Genomic DNA, 14,419 nt, shown 5'->3' with positions numbered 1-14,419 from the left:
GGAGGACGGGAAAGAGCCCAAGACTGGGCATCAGGGCACCCAGACTCCAGACTCTGTTGCTCAGTGACTAGCTAGCTAGTGAGTTCACTCAGCAGCCCTGGGCCTTGCTGGCTGGGATTCCTGGCCTGCAGAATGAGGAGATGGGTTGAGATCTCTGGTCTCCCTTCTGGCACTGGCCTTCTGCAACCTAAGTCTTCGCTGTGCACCTGCCGGGTCCCCAGCATGTGTTACAAAAGATGATCCGTCTCATGCCCCACAGTCCCCATCCCATGCAACACGCAGTCTCCCGGTTAGGTTCTCAAGACAGAGGAGGAGGAAAGAGAAGTAGATACAACGGCTGGGAGGGCAAAGCTGGAGCTTCTGACTCCTGGGACCACAGCACTCAACAGTGTGCAAACTCATATGTTCATGTGCATGCTATGTGTGTGCATGTGTGTGTACGTGTGTGCATGTGTATGGTGTGCATATGTATATGCATGTGTGTGCAGGTGTGTGTGCATGCATGTGTATGTGTGTGCAGGTGTGTGTGCATGCATGTGTCTGTGTGTGCATGTATGTGTGTGTGCATGCATGTGTCTGTGTGTGCATGTATGTGTGTGTGCATGCATGTGTCTGTGTGTGCATGTATGTGTGCATGCATGTGTGTCTGTGTGTGCATGTATGTGTGTGTGCATGTGCAGCTGTTTGGTTTTGCCATCTGTGATGACACAGCAGCACCAAGGTGACAGTCTGCATGCAGAGCCAAGATGTACATCTTGATAAGCTGCTTGCCAGCCTGGCCTTATTGAGGCTCTTTGTTATGTTGGCCAGCGGAGCTGAGCTGAGATCTTAAGGAAAGCTGCTATGGAGGAAGGCACGAGATCAATGTGGAGAGGCAGGCCAGAGAGGGAAGGCAGGGGACAGCCTGGAGAGGGAGGACAGGAGGGAGGGAAGGGATTCAGGCCAGCTGGGGCAGGAAGGGGTCTGAGATCTGTCTTCCTCTTTCAGGGCATGACAGACCCCCTGGGGACCAACGTCAGGGTCTAAACCAGGGGCCCAGCATGCACAGGCATGAGGGAAGTTTTCCTGATAACTCCCACGAAAGCAACTGGAAAAGCCGAGGCCTTGCATTCCCTCAGGCCCTTGGCCTGAATTTCTCTTCACCGAAAGGTGTGAGCTTGTCTGCAAACATAGTATCATAAGGTGTTGTCTCCTACACACAGCTGGCTAGCAGGAGATGATGGGAGGAAGGGCAGTCCTCCCCCCAAGTAGCCACTCAGCTGAACGAGCAGAGCAGGGATCCTGGGGGAGAAGACTCGGTTCCCTGGGTGTCTGGAATGGAAAAGCACAACTTGGGTTGTGGGACAGGAGTTGACAGAAGGATTCAGTATGATGCAAGCCAAGGGGTGCAAGCAGTTGGGCACCGCAGAACACTGTTGACTCACTGGTAAATGTATTTCCGTGCCTCACCGCCTTTACTCCCAATACCACGTCTTGTCTTCAACATCTTACAGTTCTTGCCATAAGGAAGTTCTTCTTCGTGTCTCACTTAAACCCCCATTCCTTAGTGGATTGCCTCCGAGGTCTTCAAGGGACCCAGAGCACAGCTAAACCTCCAGGATCTCAAGTTCAGGGACAGTGAGCAGGCACAGCAAAATGGAGAGGAAGGAGGTCAGCAAGGCCCCTGAAGCTTGGAGGGAAGGGACAGTGAGACCTGCTAGAATTCTGCTTCCCTGTCAACTGGCTGGTTCAAATTGAGTTTGCTCACATAGCTCAAGAGAAATGTACAGAGCCACACTGTAATAGGAATGGGTTCTAGGTGCTGGGGATCAAAACTCAATCCCCTGGCTGGTGTTAGCCCCAGACAGACAATAAATGAGAAATCAAATAGATGAACAAATCATATCACTTAGAAAATTAAAAAAGTAACGAGATAGAGAGTGAAAGGTGGGGCGGGGTGGGGGACCTGCTTTATCTCGGGAGGCCAGGGACAACCACTCTGGGAGATGATGCTGGGCTGAGACCTGATCATGGGAAGAAGCCAGTCATGTAAAATTCTAGGGGAAGAGCATTCCAGGAGGAGAAAACAGCTGGTACAAATGCCCTGGGGTGAGAATGAGCTTAATATGTTTGACAGATGAAGTGCTTCTGGTTGAAATAAGAGAAATCAGCAGAGCCAGTTCACGTGGCCATCTTACAGGTGTAGATTTTAAGATCAATGTGGTCCAGGTGCGATGACTCACACCTGTAATTTCTGAAGTGTTCAGCACTTTGGGAGACTGAGGCGGGTAGATCACTTGAGGTCAGGAGTTTGAGACCAGCCTGGCTAACGTGGTGAAACCCCATCTGTACCAGAAATACAAAAATTAGCCATGCATGGTGTCACACGCACCTGTAATCCTAGCTACCCGGGAGGCTGAGGCAGGAGAATCAGTTGAACCCGGGAGGCAGACAGTGCAGTGAGCTGAGATCGTGCCACTGCACTCCAGCCTGGGTGACAGAGTGAGACTCCATCTCAAAAAAACAAAACAAAAAAGAGCAATGGGACGACATTAGAGGGTTTTAAGCCAGGGAGTGGTGTGATTTGATCTTCAGAAAGATCACTCTCGCGGCTACGTGGAGAACGGATCAGAGAGAGGTGGGGTGGAAAGCGGTGGACAGCTGGGGGGTGCTTGCATTAATCCAAGTGAGGCAATGTTGGCTTGGCCAAGGGTGGTAACTGTGGAGATGGAGAGAAGCGGACAGATTTATAAAATGTTGGCACTAAGGTGTGCAGACCTTAGATGGGAGGAGGGAAAATGATAGCAATCAGATAGAAAATGTGTTGTGAAATGGAGATGTCTCAAGGAGGGTCAGGTTTGGGGAAGAACATGGCAAGTTCAAAGTGAGAGGTGAAGCCAGCTGGACTTCTTGGGTCGAGTGGGGACTTTGAGAACTTTTTTATCTTACAAGAGGATTGTAAAACGCACTCATTAGCACTCTGTGACACAAGGGCAGATGACATGCCAATAGGCGGTTGCAATGCCCTAAATCTTGCAAAGGACACCCGGGGCAAGACACACAGCTTGCCTTGGAGGAGCTTGGAATGGAACCAAGTGGGGGAAAATCTGCTCTGTGCCCTGCTCCCCCAATTTCTGCCCCAGGAGCCTCAAAACCTACACCCCACCCTCTCCATACTCTCCATGTTAGAATCATAGAATTTCTTCCAGCTCAGAAATCTCATGATTCTATGCGACTTGACACGGAGCCCTCCAATGGAAAGGCAGAGTCTCGTTCTAGGAATAATGTGAGACCACGGAGGCCAAGGGCACGATGGAGGAAGCTCTCCTCGATCCTGAAGAGTTGGTCGTTCTGAACACTAGCGTGATTCACTCTGATGATCCTCTTTCATTTAGCCTTTTCTGAAAGAAATCTGTCTAAAATGAATATCTAGGGTGGTCTTATAAGGGAAAAGAAGGAGAAGAGACTGAGGGGTCCCCACAACCTTAGAGGGGCACATGAGCGGGAGGAGGAGCACGACCGTGCTAGGCCCTGAGCACACCTCACCTGCTGCTGTGCACTGTGTCTGCAGCTCTCATCTTTGTCATGAGCCAACAAATGGGTCTACCCATCCCCTTCCAGCCCACTCCTTTCAGCCACCTGGACCTCAAAGCAACAAAGACACCCCCAAAGAACTCAAATGTTCCCATATCATAGGACCTGTTCAAGAAGGCCAGCCAGCCAGAGTTCCGCCCCAGGATTGCCGTGAGACTCCAGGGGAGTGGAGGGGCCTCTCAGGGCCTTGGTTTCTTCATCTGCAAACTCAGATTAGCTCTAGAATAACACTGTCCAAAACAGTGGCCAACAACCATACGTGGCTATTTAAATTTAAGTTAATTAAAATCAAAATGTTTTAAAATTCAGGTCCTCAGGCGTGCTAGCCACACTCTGAGTTCTCGGTAGCCACGTGTGGCTATTGGCTACTGTTTAGGACAGCAGAGATGTAGGCCATCTTCATCATCTTAGAAGGTTCCGTGGGTAAGGCTTAGGACATGGGTTCCCTAAATATGGTGCCTGTACTAGCAGCATCGGCCACCCCTGGGAACACTTCAGAAATTCTCAGGCCCACCCTGGCCCCCCTGAAGGAGAAACTCTGGGGGTGGGGTTCTAACAAACCTTCCAGGCGATTGTGATGCACGCTGAAATTTAAAAACCAAGGCTGTAGTCTAGAGTGACAGCCTCACACATTATCCCACTAGAGCCTCAACAATCTTACGCTCCTTCTGCCCTTCTAGGGGAAGTAGAACCGTGACTCATCTTGCAGCTGAGAAGACAAAATTCAAAGATCACAACCCTGGAAAATGCAGGGCTGGACCTCTGGCCTTTCACCCTTCCCTGCTCTCATTTCTCCCATCAAATTTCTCTAAGATCATTCCAGATTGAAAAAACAAAAACACAATTCTGTATCTCTGTGCCGTACTGGAACTCCCGCCAACTGGGCACTCGAGAAGTGGGAATGATTGTGATGGACACAGCGTAATGGTTAAGAAGCCACATCTGCTCACGTTTCACAGATGAGGAAACCGGAACCTGAGTAGACAGCGGCTTGCCTGTGCCCGCCGCTCCTTCCCGACTGCCAGGACTCAGTCCAGGTCGAGAGGAGGCAGGTTCAGGGATAGGCAGGCCCAGGCTGCAGTCCTGCTTCTGTTACTAACAAGCTGGTGACTTGGGCAAGCCATGTGACTCTGAAAAGCCACCATTTCTTCAGCTTGGAAAGTCAGAATAATAATAGGACTGGCCTGCTGTGGGATTCAATACACTCATGCATGTGAGGTGCCGGACACGTTCTGAGCGCCCAGCGCAGTTTTGATATTATTATACCAGACACTAGGAAGCTGGCCTAGTTTTGAAATTCTTCTTCTTTTCAATATAACCTGCCTCTTCTTTCTATTCATTGGCCCCAAGTTTTCCTGGAGCTCTTTGTCCCAGATTTCTCTTGATATGTGAGCACCCGTTTGGGTTCTCCAAGCCTATTTGGGAACCAGAAAGGCAGGGGTGGCCCTTGTAAGCAGTCATCAAAAGAGAACTCTTTGCCAGCTGGTGGTGCCTGTAGTTTCCTGGAACCTGCCTGCAGCCCTGGGCAAATCGGATCCTGGCTTTGAGCTGGAAAAGAGCCTCCTTATAAAGCTGGGAAGAGCCTGAGCAGGCAGAGGGTGTGAAAGACATGGTTACACCAGGTTCAGATCCGAGGAGCCCATGAGTTGCTAGGGCAATGGCCCTGAACTCCAGTCTCCGGGCGCCACTCTTGGTCATGTGATTTGGTCAAACGGGTGGGTCTCTCTGGCCTCTATACTCCCATCTATGGGAAAGGGGAGACTGAGCATCCCATCCACCGGCCTTGAGTTCCCAGAGATCTAGGATGGACCTGCCCTCATTGTTCTCTGGAACGGGGGCCTCATCGCTGCTGGGCTGCCGTCTCTCTTCTTCCCCCACCCCTCCCACTCCCCAGGCGCCTCCGTTGCACTCTGCCCTCTGACTTAGTCCTCCCATGCGCTGCTGTCTCTCTCCTCAATTCCGGCGGAAGCACCTCCTCTCTTTAACTCGACTCTTTTTTTCTCTCCCTCTCTCTTCCCTGGCCTTGCCCTCTCTCTTCCTGCCCTGTAGCCGTGGGCGTCCAAATGAAGCTGGAATTCCTCCAGCGCAAATTCTGGGCGGCAACACGGCAGGTAGGTGTCAATGCGACAGGTAGGTGTGATGTCAGGCCAGGTCGGGTGGGGAACTCACCGTGCTTCCCTGGGTGTAGACCCCTCCCATCCCCTTGGATGCTCCACTGCCTTGAGACTCTCAGGATGCCCTCCCGGCCCCCTCCCGCTTCTCAGCCCCTCCCTCCCCAGCCTGCAGGCCGGGCCTCAGCGCTGGTCCCCAGCCCCTCCCAGCCCAGTGCTGAGGGGCACGACCCAGAGTCACCCCCCTCGCCATCCCAAAGTCACTGGCTCACCTCCCCCCTGCAGAGGCAGAGCCATCTCACTCCACTGTCCAAGGTCCAGGGTCCAGGGTCCAGGGTCCAGGGTCCAGGGTCCAGGGTCCACTGTCCAGGGTCCAGGGTCCAGGGTCCACTGTCCAGGGTCCAGGGTCCAGGGTCCAGGGTCCAGGGTCCAGGGTCCACTGTCCAGGGTCCAGGGTCCAGGGTCCAGGGTCCAGGGTCCAGGGTCCAGGCCCTGATGGCTGGCAAGAGATGCCAGAGACGACAGCGGCTTCTGGCTGAGAACTCCCCGCTCTGCCTGGCCCGGTCCCGTCCGTTCTACTGGCTCCTTTCCCCTCTGCTTCCCCAGAGCCCTCAGGTCCCTCTGGGCTTCTGAGCTGCCCCCATCACCTCCCTCAAGCTCCCTCAGCCCCAATGTCCTGCAACGCCGACCCTCAGCCCCCATCACTCATTGCTGCGGCCTGGCTTTGGGCAAGTGCAGGGAGCCCGAGAATGAATGGGGAGGGATGGAGGGCAGGGGGCTGCGGCCACCCTCCGCCTCACCGGACAGCCAGTGCAGAGTCCACAAAGCCCCCTCCCCACACCAGCATTGAGCCCGGGGGCTGCAGGGCCTGCACCTCTAGAAGGGTTACCTGGGCCACTCCATCAGCCAGGGCCTGCAACATGCTGCACCCACAGGCCACATACCACACACACCACATGCATGTACCCTCTGCATACAGACACACATGCACACACCACATGCATGTACCCTCCACATACAGACACACATGCACACACCACACGCATGTACCCTCCACATACAGACACACACATGCACACACCACACGCATGTACCCTCCACATACAGACACACACAGAGCTAACACACACCACACGCATGTACCCTCCACATGCAGACACACACAGAGCTAACACACACCACATGCATGTACCCTCCACATGCAGACACACATGCACACACCACACGCATGTACCCTCCACATACAGACACACACATGCACACACCACACGCATGTACCCTCCACATACAGACACCATGCACACACCACATGCATGTACCCTCCACATACAGACACACACATGCACACACCACACGCATGTACCCTCCACATACAGACACATATGCACACACCACACGCATGTACCCTCCGCATACACACACATGCACACACCACACGCATGTACCCTCCGCATACACACACATGCACACACCACACGCATGTACCCTCCGCATACACACACATGCACACACCACACGCATGTACCCTCCACATACAGACACACACATGCACACACCACACGCATGTACCCTCCACATACAGACACACAGAGCTAACACACACCACACGCATGTACCCTCCACATGCAGACACACATGCACACACCACACGCATGTACCCTCCGCATACACACACATGCACACACCACACGCATGTACCCTCTGCATACACACACACACATGCATATGCCACACACATGTACCCTCCACATACAGACACACACATGCACACACCACACGCATGTACCCTCCACATGCAGACACACACAGAGCTAACACACACCACACGCATGTACCCTCCACATACAGACACACACATGCACACACCACACGCATGTACCCTCCGCATACAGACACACACATGCACACACCTCACACACATGCTCTCCACATACGACACACACATCCCACACCCCACACACATGCCCTCTGCATACCCCATGCACACATGCACACACACTGCAAACGTACCCCACACACAGCGCTCCCACTTCCACGCGCCATTTCTACCACACACATGCATGCCGTCTCCACATTCAGTCTCTCCTCTTCCTTCCAGTGCAGCACTGTGGACGGGCCGTGCACACAGAGCTGTGAGGACAGTGTAAGTTCTGCCCGAGTGAGGAAACTGGAGGAGGGAGCCATGGCCCTCCACCTGGTCCTCCTTGCAGACCAACTTCCCTCTCCCAAATCCCCTCCTTCCCTGCAGGGAAGGCTCCCACGCTGCCTTCCAGAGCTGGGGGACAGGCCGGAGGACCAGGGTGGGCGAGGGTCCTGGCGTAACCTCCCTTCTGGGCTTCCCCCCAGGATCTGGACTGCTTCGTCATCGACAACAATGGGTTCATTCTGATCTCCAAGAGGTCCCATGAGGTGAGTCACTGGGGATGTAGAATGAGGGGGAGAGGGCAGCAGGAGGACTGGAGACATCGGGCAGCCACTCCAGCCAAAGAGAGCCCCACGGCCCCGGGAGGGAACCCTGCTCAGGGCCAATTCAGCTGAAAGGTCTGAAGAACACGGTGTTCTTAAAGCCAAAGTCAACAGAGCAAGATGGCAGAATTTGGATCACTTTTCAACTCAGAGAGTCAGAGAAAATATTACTTCTTCATTTTACCTGTCACTAGCCTGGCCTCGTCCCATCCCTGGTAGGAGCCACTCAGTAACCCCATCTCAGGGCCCGGGCTGGCCACACTGACCCAGCCTCACGCAGGGCCTCCCCCCAGCGATCCAAGCACACCCACTCATCAGATCACCCCCAACCCCCTCCTGCCTTTCTACCATCGTGGGGCCCAGAAGACACGTCTTCCCCACTTCTTGTTCTTGTCCTGTCTGGACCTTATGGAAAATTATACTCTCGCCCACCACGCTCGGGCCTTCAGTGTGCCAGGGAAGAAATGGGGGATGGATGTGAGGCTTTCTCACCTGAAGGCCTGGCTTGCACATCCTAACCTTCCCCTGCCCCCGCTGGGTGGGGCATCTCTCTGTTTTTTTTTTTTTTTTTTTTTTTGAGACAGAGTCTCGCTCTGTCGCCCGGGCTGGAGTGCAGTGGCCGGATCTCAGCTCACTGCAAGCTCCGCCTCCCAGGTTCACGCCATTCTCCTGCCTCAGCCTCCCGAGTAGCTGGGACTACAGGCGCCGCCACCTCGCCCGGCTAATTTTTTGTATTTTTTAGTAGAGACGGGGTTTCACTGTGTTAACCAGGATGGTCTCGATCTCCTGACCTCGTGATCCGCCCGTCTCGGCCTCCCAAAGTGCTGGGATTACAGGCTTGAGCCACCGCGCCCGGCCGGGGCATCTCTCTGAACTGAACATGTACTCAGACAGAAAAAAGAGAAAGTACAATAATATTTTTATACTTGCTGGGCTCCAAAAGGGGCCTCAAAATGGATTATTCCTTTAGCCAGGAATCAAACTGAGAAAGAAGCCCATTCCAACCTGAAGCAAATCCAGATCTATTCACCAGACGTATTTCCTTGAAGCGAGGCAGAGCGTCCGAACGGCCTCCTGCCTGAGCCTCGGGGAAAGGGGCGTAGTATTTGGTTTTGTGTGAGCTTCATTACTAATTAGAAATGTGATGTGGGCAAGCGACTTCCGCTCGCCGTGTCTCGCTGGGGGCTGGACTACATGGTGTCCAAGCCAGCCCCAGCTGAAGGCTCGCACCGCCTGATAGGCAGAGGCTGATGCAGAGGTCGTGGTCAAGGCCACCTCCATGCATCTCAGGGCTGTGGTCTGGCCTGACTGGGATGCGGCTTCCGATCCAAAGAAGTCATCGTAACAGGGCAGGAACCGGAGCAGGGGTGTCGGAAGGAGACTTGGGAAAGAGGACAAGTGAGGACAAAGGGGCACCAGTGGGTCATGAAATCTAACTCCTTGGGGTAGTGTTTAAATGACCCACTTAACGAGCAGCAGTTCTCAGCCACAAGAGCAGAGAAGCCAAAGACGGTTTCATTCAACTTCCTCTTGGTGGGAGTGGGGGCAGGGCTTTGCAGGACTCAGCTAATTGTTCATCGTGGTCACCTGGGCGCCTGCCTCTGGTTTCCCCCTTCTCCCTTTCATGCCCCCTTTTGGCCATTTCACTCTTCCCCAGACAGAGCCCGGGCCTTTGTATTTTTCCACTGTTCTGGGAGAAAACCGGTGATGACAGGAGTTGAAACCAGTGGTTGGTGTGAGGCTCTGGGATTACCTGATGCCCCCTCGTTCATGCTCTGACCCCTCTTGCCCTGGGTAACTGAGCCTGACCACGTCCCCAGGCCTCCCGTGGTGTTGGCTTTCAAGGGCCAGAGCATGGGCTAAGGCGTCCCAGAGAGAGCTTGGATTCTGGACACTGGGATGGGAGGTGGCAGGACAGAGGGACAGGATGGCCAAGCCTGAGAGCGAGCTCTAGAGCAGGGGTAGGCGAGCATTTCCTAAAGGGGAGGATGCACACTTTGGTTTTGAACTTCATGAGACTCAGCCCTGCTACTGCAGCAAGAAAGCAGCCACGGGCGATCTGTTAGCAAATGCACGTGGCACTGCTCCAGTAAAACCTTTGAATACTGAAATGTGAATTTCAGATACATTTCATGTGTCATGAGATGTTATCAATCTTTTGACTTTTTTTCCCCAACCACTTGAACATGGAAAAGCCAGTCTTAGATCAAGGTCCCACATGAATCAACAGTGAGCCAGGCTTGGCCTGCGGGCTGTGGTTGCCAGTCCCTGCTCCAGAGGCAGCCGGACAACCGTGCAGGGAGCCAGCCCTGGAGGGGAACCACCCCAGTCTTGAGAGAAGCTGGCAAGCGTGTGGCATATCGGGGGACCCTCTCATAACCCACTGGGCCACTTTGGTCCTATTCTGTCCAGACCACATTTGCTCACATGTCTTCACGGATTGTGAAATCACTGAGAACAAGTTTGGATTAGATGTGGTAGCCGTCAGTTACTCAGAGATTTATATTTTATAATGTATTTGTTTACTGAACTCATCACCCCCATTTTCTCAATGATTCTATTACCTTTTTACCCTGTGTGTAGTTTTATATGCCATCCCAAATCCTCCATGAAATGAAACAGGACAGAAATGAACTGACCTTCTAGAGGCTCCTGCCAGGGCCCCCACTCCCACCGTGCTTGGCTCACCCTTGCTTCCCCAACGGTGAGGCCTCAGAAGTGAGGAAGGCTCCCACATCATCTGCTGGGACCTTGTTAGTCTCACTTTACACAGGATGGGAAAATGAGGTCCTGCAAGGTTAAAGCATTAACCCAAAAACTCACAGCCACAGAAAAGCCAGAATTCAAACCCAGAAAGCCAACTGAAGAGCAGCAAAGAACAGGGGGAAGAAGATTCTAGAAAAGACCTCTTGGAAGGGGAACTGAGCTGGGAGGACACTGGTCTTGATGGGACCTGAGCATCTGCAGGGCACGGTTCATGGCCCCAGCTAGACTGGCTTCCTCTGGTGGGTGTGGAGGCTGCAAGTCCGGGCCCCCTGGGTGACACTCCTGGCCCTGAGCCCCACCCAGGTCACTCTGTCACCGCTTAAGGTGGAGTTCATTCACTTGCTGCGCTCAGCTGAGTCTCATGGAGTTAGGACCAATGCCTGTAGGACCTGAAAGGCAAGGCCCAGGAATCCCAACCCTGTTTTAAGCTCTGGGCTAGTGTCAAGCCCTGGGAGTCAAGACACTGTGACAGGGCTCACTTCCTCTTTCCTCACTCTGGACAGCTGTGACCATGCAGCCTGAACTGTGTCGGGTTATGGGAGGGCAGCAGGCCAGAGACCCCGCCTGGCGTGGTGCCTGGCACACAGCAGACACTCGATAACTGTGTGGAGAACTGAACTGGCCTGAGAGTGAGGGCTGGAGGTAGCAGGCGCTGGACTGGGAGGTGAGAGGAAGACAGGGAGGTAGAGAGTCTGGGGCTAATGCCACTTGTTCAGCTGTCCAACACTCTGTCCATCCATCTGTTTTTGCTGTTTTTGAAAAAACGTATTCATTTAACAACTCTGTAGCAGTTATCTATTGCTGCATAACAAATTATCGCAAAAGCAGTGGCTTACAACCAGAAGACTTAAAATCTGGCGGTTTCTGTGGGTAAGGGATCTGGGTGCGGCTGGCTCAGGGTCTTGCACAAGGCTACAGCATCAAGGTCCCCAGGGCTGCTGTCATTTCCAGGCTTGACCTGAGAAGGATCTGCATCCGGTCCCACGTTGGCAGCGTTCAGTTCCTCCAGGGCTGTGAGGCGGAAGCATCCTCTACCACAGCAGGCGGCTTCCTTCATCAAACTGAGCAAGCCAAGGTGGAAGTCAGTCTTGAAACCTGATTTCAGAAGGGACACCCCTCACTTTTACCGTAGTCTGCTTGCTAGAAACAAGGTACTATGTCCGACCTACACTCAAGAGGAGGGGCTTACACAAGGGCGGGACTCCCAGGAGGCCGCGATCATTGTGAACCACTTCAGGGTCTGCCCACCACCAACTCCCACCAACCGACCCAAACCTGCCCCTCTTCCCCAAACACACAGGCGCCATCGAGGGCCACAGAGTCTGGCTCCCCTAACTCATCCGCTCCTCACTGCTCCTCCCTGCTTATCTCTAGGCCTCCAGTGCTGCTGAAGGATGGAAGCCCCAGCATCTGGGAGCTTGTCAGAGATGCAGATTTGCCAGGGCCCCACCCAGACCTAGGGACTCAGGCACTTTGGGACTGGGGTCCAGCAGTCTGCTCAAAGGGGCCCTCCAGGTGACTGGGTGCGTGATGGGTTGAGAACCCTCCCCAGGCCTCGTGGCTGCTGTAGAGCTGGATGCACTTGAGCTGGCTGCTGTCACTTTCCTGACTGGGCAAATGTGTCAAAACTTCCAGTGACTCCTTGTCCCTGCTGGGGTTCACCCAGGGGCCTGGAGAGAGAAGCCTGTTGAGCTACAGATGCAAAGGTTCTTCCCAAAGTCCTTCCACACCCTCCTCCCCATAGTCAGTGAGTGGGGAAACCACAAGGGTCCCATCTGCAGCCAGCCCGAGGGAGTGGTTGCTTGGCTGTCTCCTGTCCAGTGGTGTTCCAGGCCTGCTGATTAGACATTTGGCCTCTCTTCCAGGCCAGGGCTCATTCTTATAATAAAGAGTTATGGATGACAAGATTGCAACCCTTGATGTGGGGCCTAGAAAGAGAAGCAGACAGTTGGGGACAATGACAGCAGCTTTGTGGAGCTTTGTAATATTCATAGTGGATCTGTCACCCTGAATCTGGAGACTCCGATGCCTGTCATTTGCTTCCTGACAGCACCCACCCATGGGAGCTTCAAAGTGGATCTCCAAGGGGCAGCAACTGCAGCCTAGAGAATCCGAGGCTCCATCCCAGCACCTTTCCCTGGGAGATTCCCTGGATCTCTCAGAGCAGAGCACGCTGCTCCCTCCACGCCCTAGCCCAGTGAGCCGGGACCGGGCAGGCCCTCAGAGCAGGGCATCCCTTTCTGTTATCAGGGGCGTCAGGCATGCCTGTCTGGGCCTTGGGTCCTGTTTCCCTGAATCCCTCTCACCTTCCCTGCCCCCTGCAGCCTGCCCAGCCCAGGCTCCTCATCTTCAAGTCACTATCCCAGCCTGGCACGTGTTCCCATCCTTTCCACTCTGGGCAGCCTGCCTTGGCCATCTTCCGGGACACCACATGCCCTGGCAGCGGTGCTCCCTCTGCCTTCCTGGCTTCCCAAATGGCCCTGCTCCCCTGGGCATATTCCTCCAGGAATAAAATTCATCCTGTCGTGGTCAGAGGCAGGCTCTTCAGGTGGCTTTCCAGGGAGTGCAGTGCTGCCCCATCCCCACCCCGCTCCTCCACGTCCCTCCCAGGCACCCCTGAGTGTCCCAAACACTCCTTAAGAGACTGCAGCCTGGGGGGCGGGGGGCAGGAGAGGCTGCACAAGCCAGGAGCAGACAAAAGGAAACTGATTCCCACACGAGCCAGACACAGGGACTTGAGTGTTCACACCCCTTAGGAGGATGAGCTCCCATCTTTAGAGAAGAAACGGAGGCTGTCCCCAGGTAAGGAGGCCATGGGACGCTTACTCCATCTGTCACCAGAGTCAAGAGCACCCCTTCTGTCTGGGCACAGCCTCCCACAGCCCTGCAAATTAGTCCAGGCCTGGGAGGGACTGCCCAACCTCTCATCACTTGCTCGCCTGCCTCTGCCCCCATCTGCTTCCCCTGCAGGCTTCTGGGTGGTGTTCACAGGACCCGCCTCCCCCCAGCCTCCCTCCAGACTTGAAGGCCGGGCAGGGGGGTCCTCTACCCTTCTGACCCAGCCCCAGAGTTCAGGCAACCCATGGGCCACTGCTTATTTGTGAATCGTCCCCCTGAAACGGGGGCTGGGGTGGAGTCAGGCCCGGGCATCACGCTATGCTTTGGGTGCCACTCCACGGACGGTCCGGGGCTCCTAAATCGACAAGGCATCCCACGTCGACCTTTGGGCCTTGGCTTTGCAGGTTCAGGGACTCTATCTGAGTTGGGGATTTGCCCTGACAGACTTCAAAAGAAACTATCAGCCAGGAATTGTATTCTGCTGCCAGCAGAGAAGTGGCTTAAACACCTAAAGGTTTATTCTCTCATAAAAGAATAGATGAAGGCAGCCTGGGCCCGGCCTGTCCCCATCCTCCAGCATTGCTGGAGGGGCTCCTGCCTTCCAGTCCGCTTCCCAGGGCGCAAGGGCAAGGATGGGCGGGGGGCAGGAGGCCTTGGGACCGCTT

At 54.4% G+C, this 14,419-nt stretch overlaps 1 protein-coding gene across 1 annotated transcript in view; it reads left to right on the top strand.

Moving 5' to 3' along the window:
* The window catches only part of CACNA2D4 (calcium voltage-gated channel auxiliary subunit alpha2delta 4), a 128,700-nt gene that overhangs the window by 101,560 nt on the left and 12,721 nt on the right, over positions 1–14,419 (top strand). The window contains exons 25-27 of the mRNA XM_077953269.1: positions 5,623–5,684; positions 7,783–7,827; positions 8,031–8,093. Of these exons, the coding sequence (XP_077809395.1) occupies positions 5,623–5,684; positions 7,783–7,827; positions 8,031–8,093 (170 nt within the window). The remainder of the gene's footprint in view (positions 1–5,622; positions 5,685–7,782; positions 7,828–8,030; positions 8,094–14,419) is intronic.

This window comes from Macaca mulatta, chromosome 11 (assembly GCF_049350105.2).
Source record: "Macaca mulatta isolate MMU2019108-1 chromosome 11, T2T-MMU8v2.0, whole genome shotgun sequence".
In the NCBI taxonomy this organism is placed as follows: domain Eukaryota; kingdom Metazoa; phylum Chordata; class Mammalia; order Primates; family Cercopithecidae; genus Macaca; species Macaca mulatta.
This window is presented reverse-complemented; position numbering and strand designations above follow the sequence as displayed.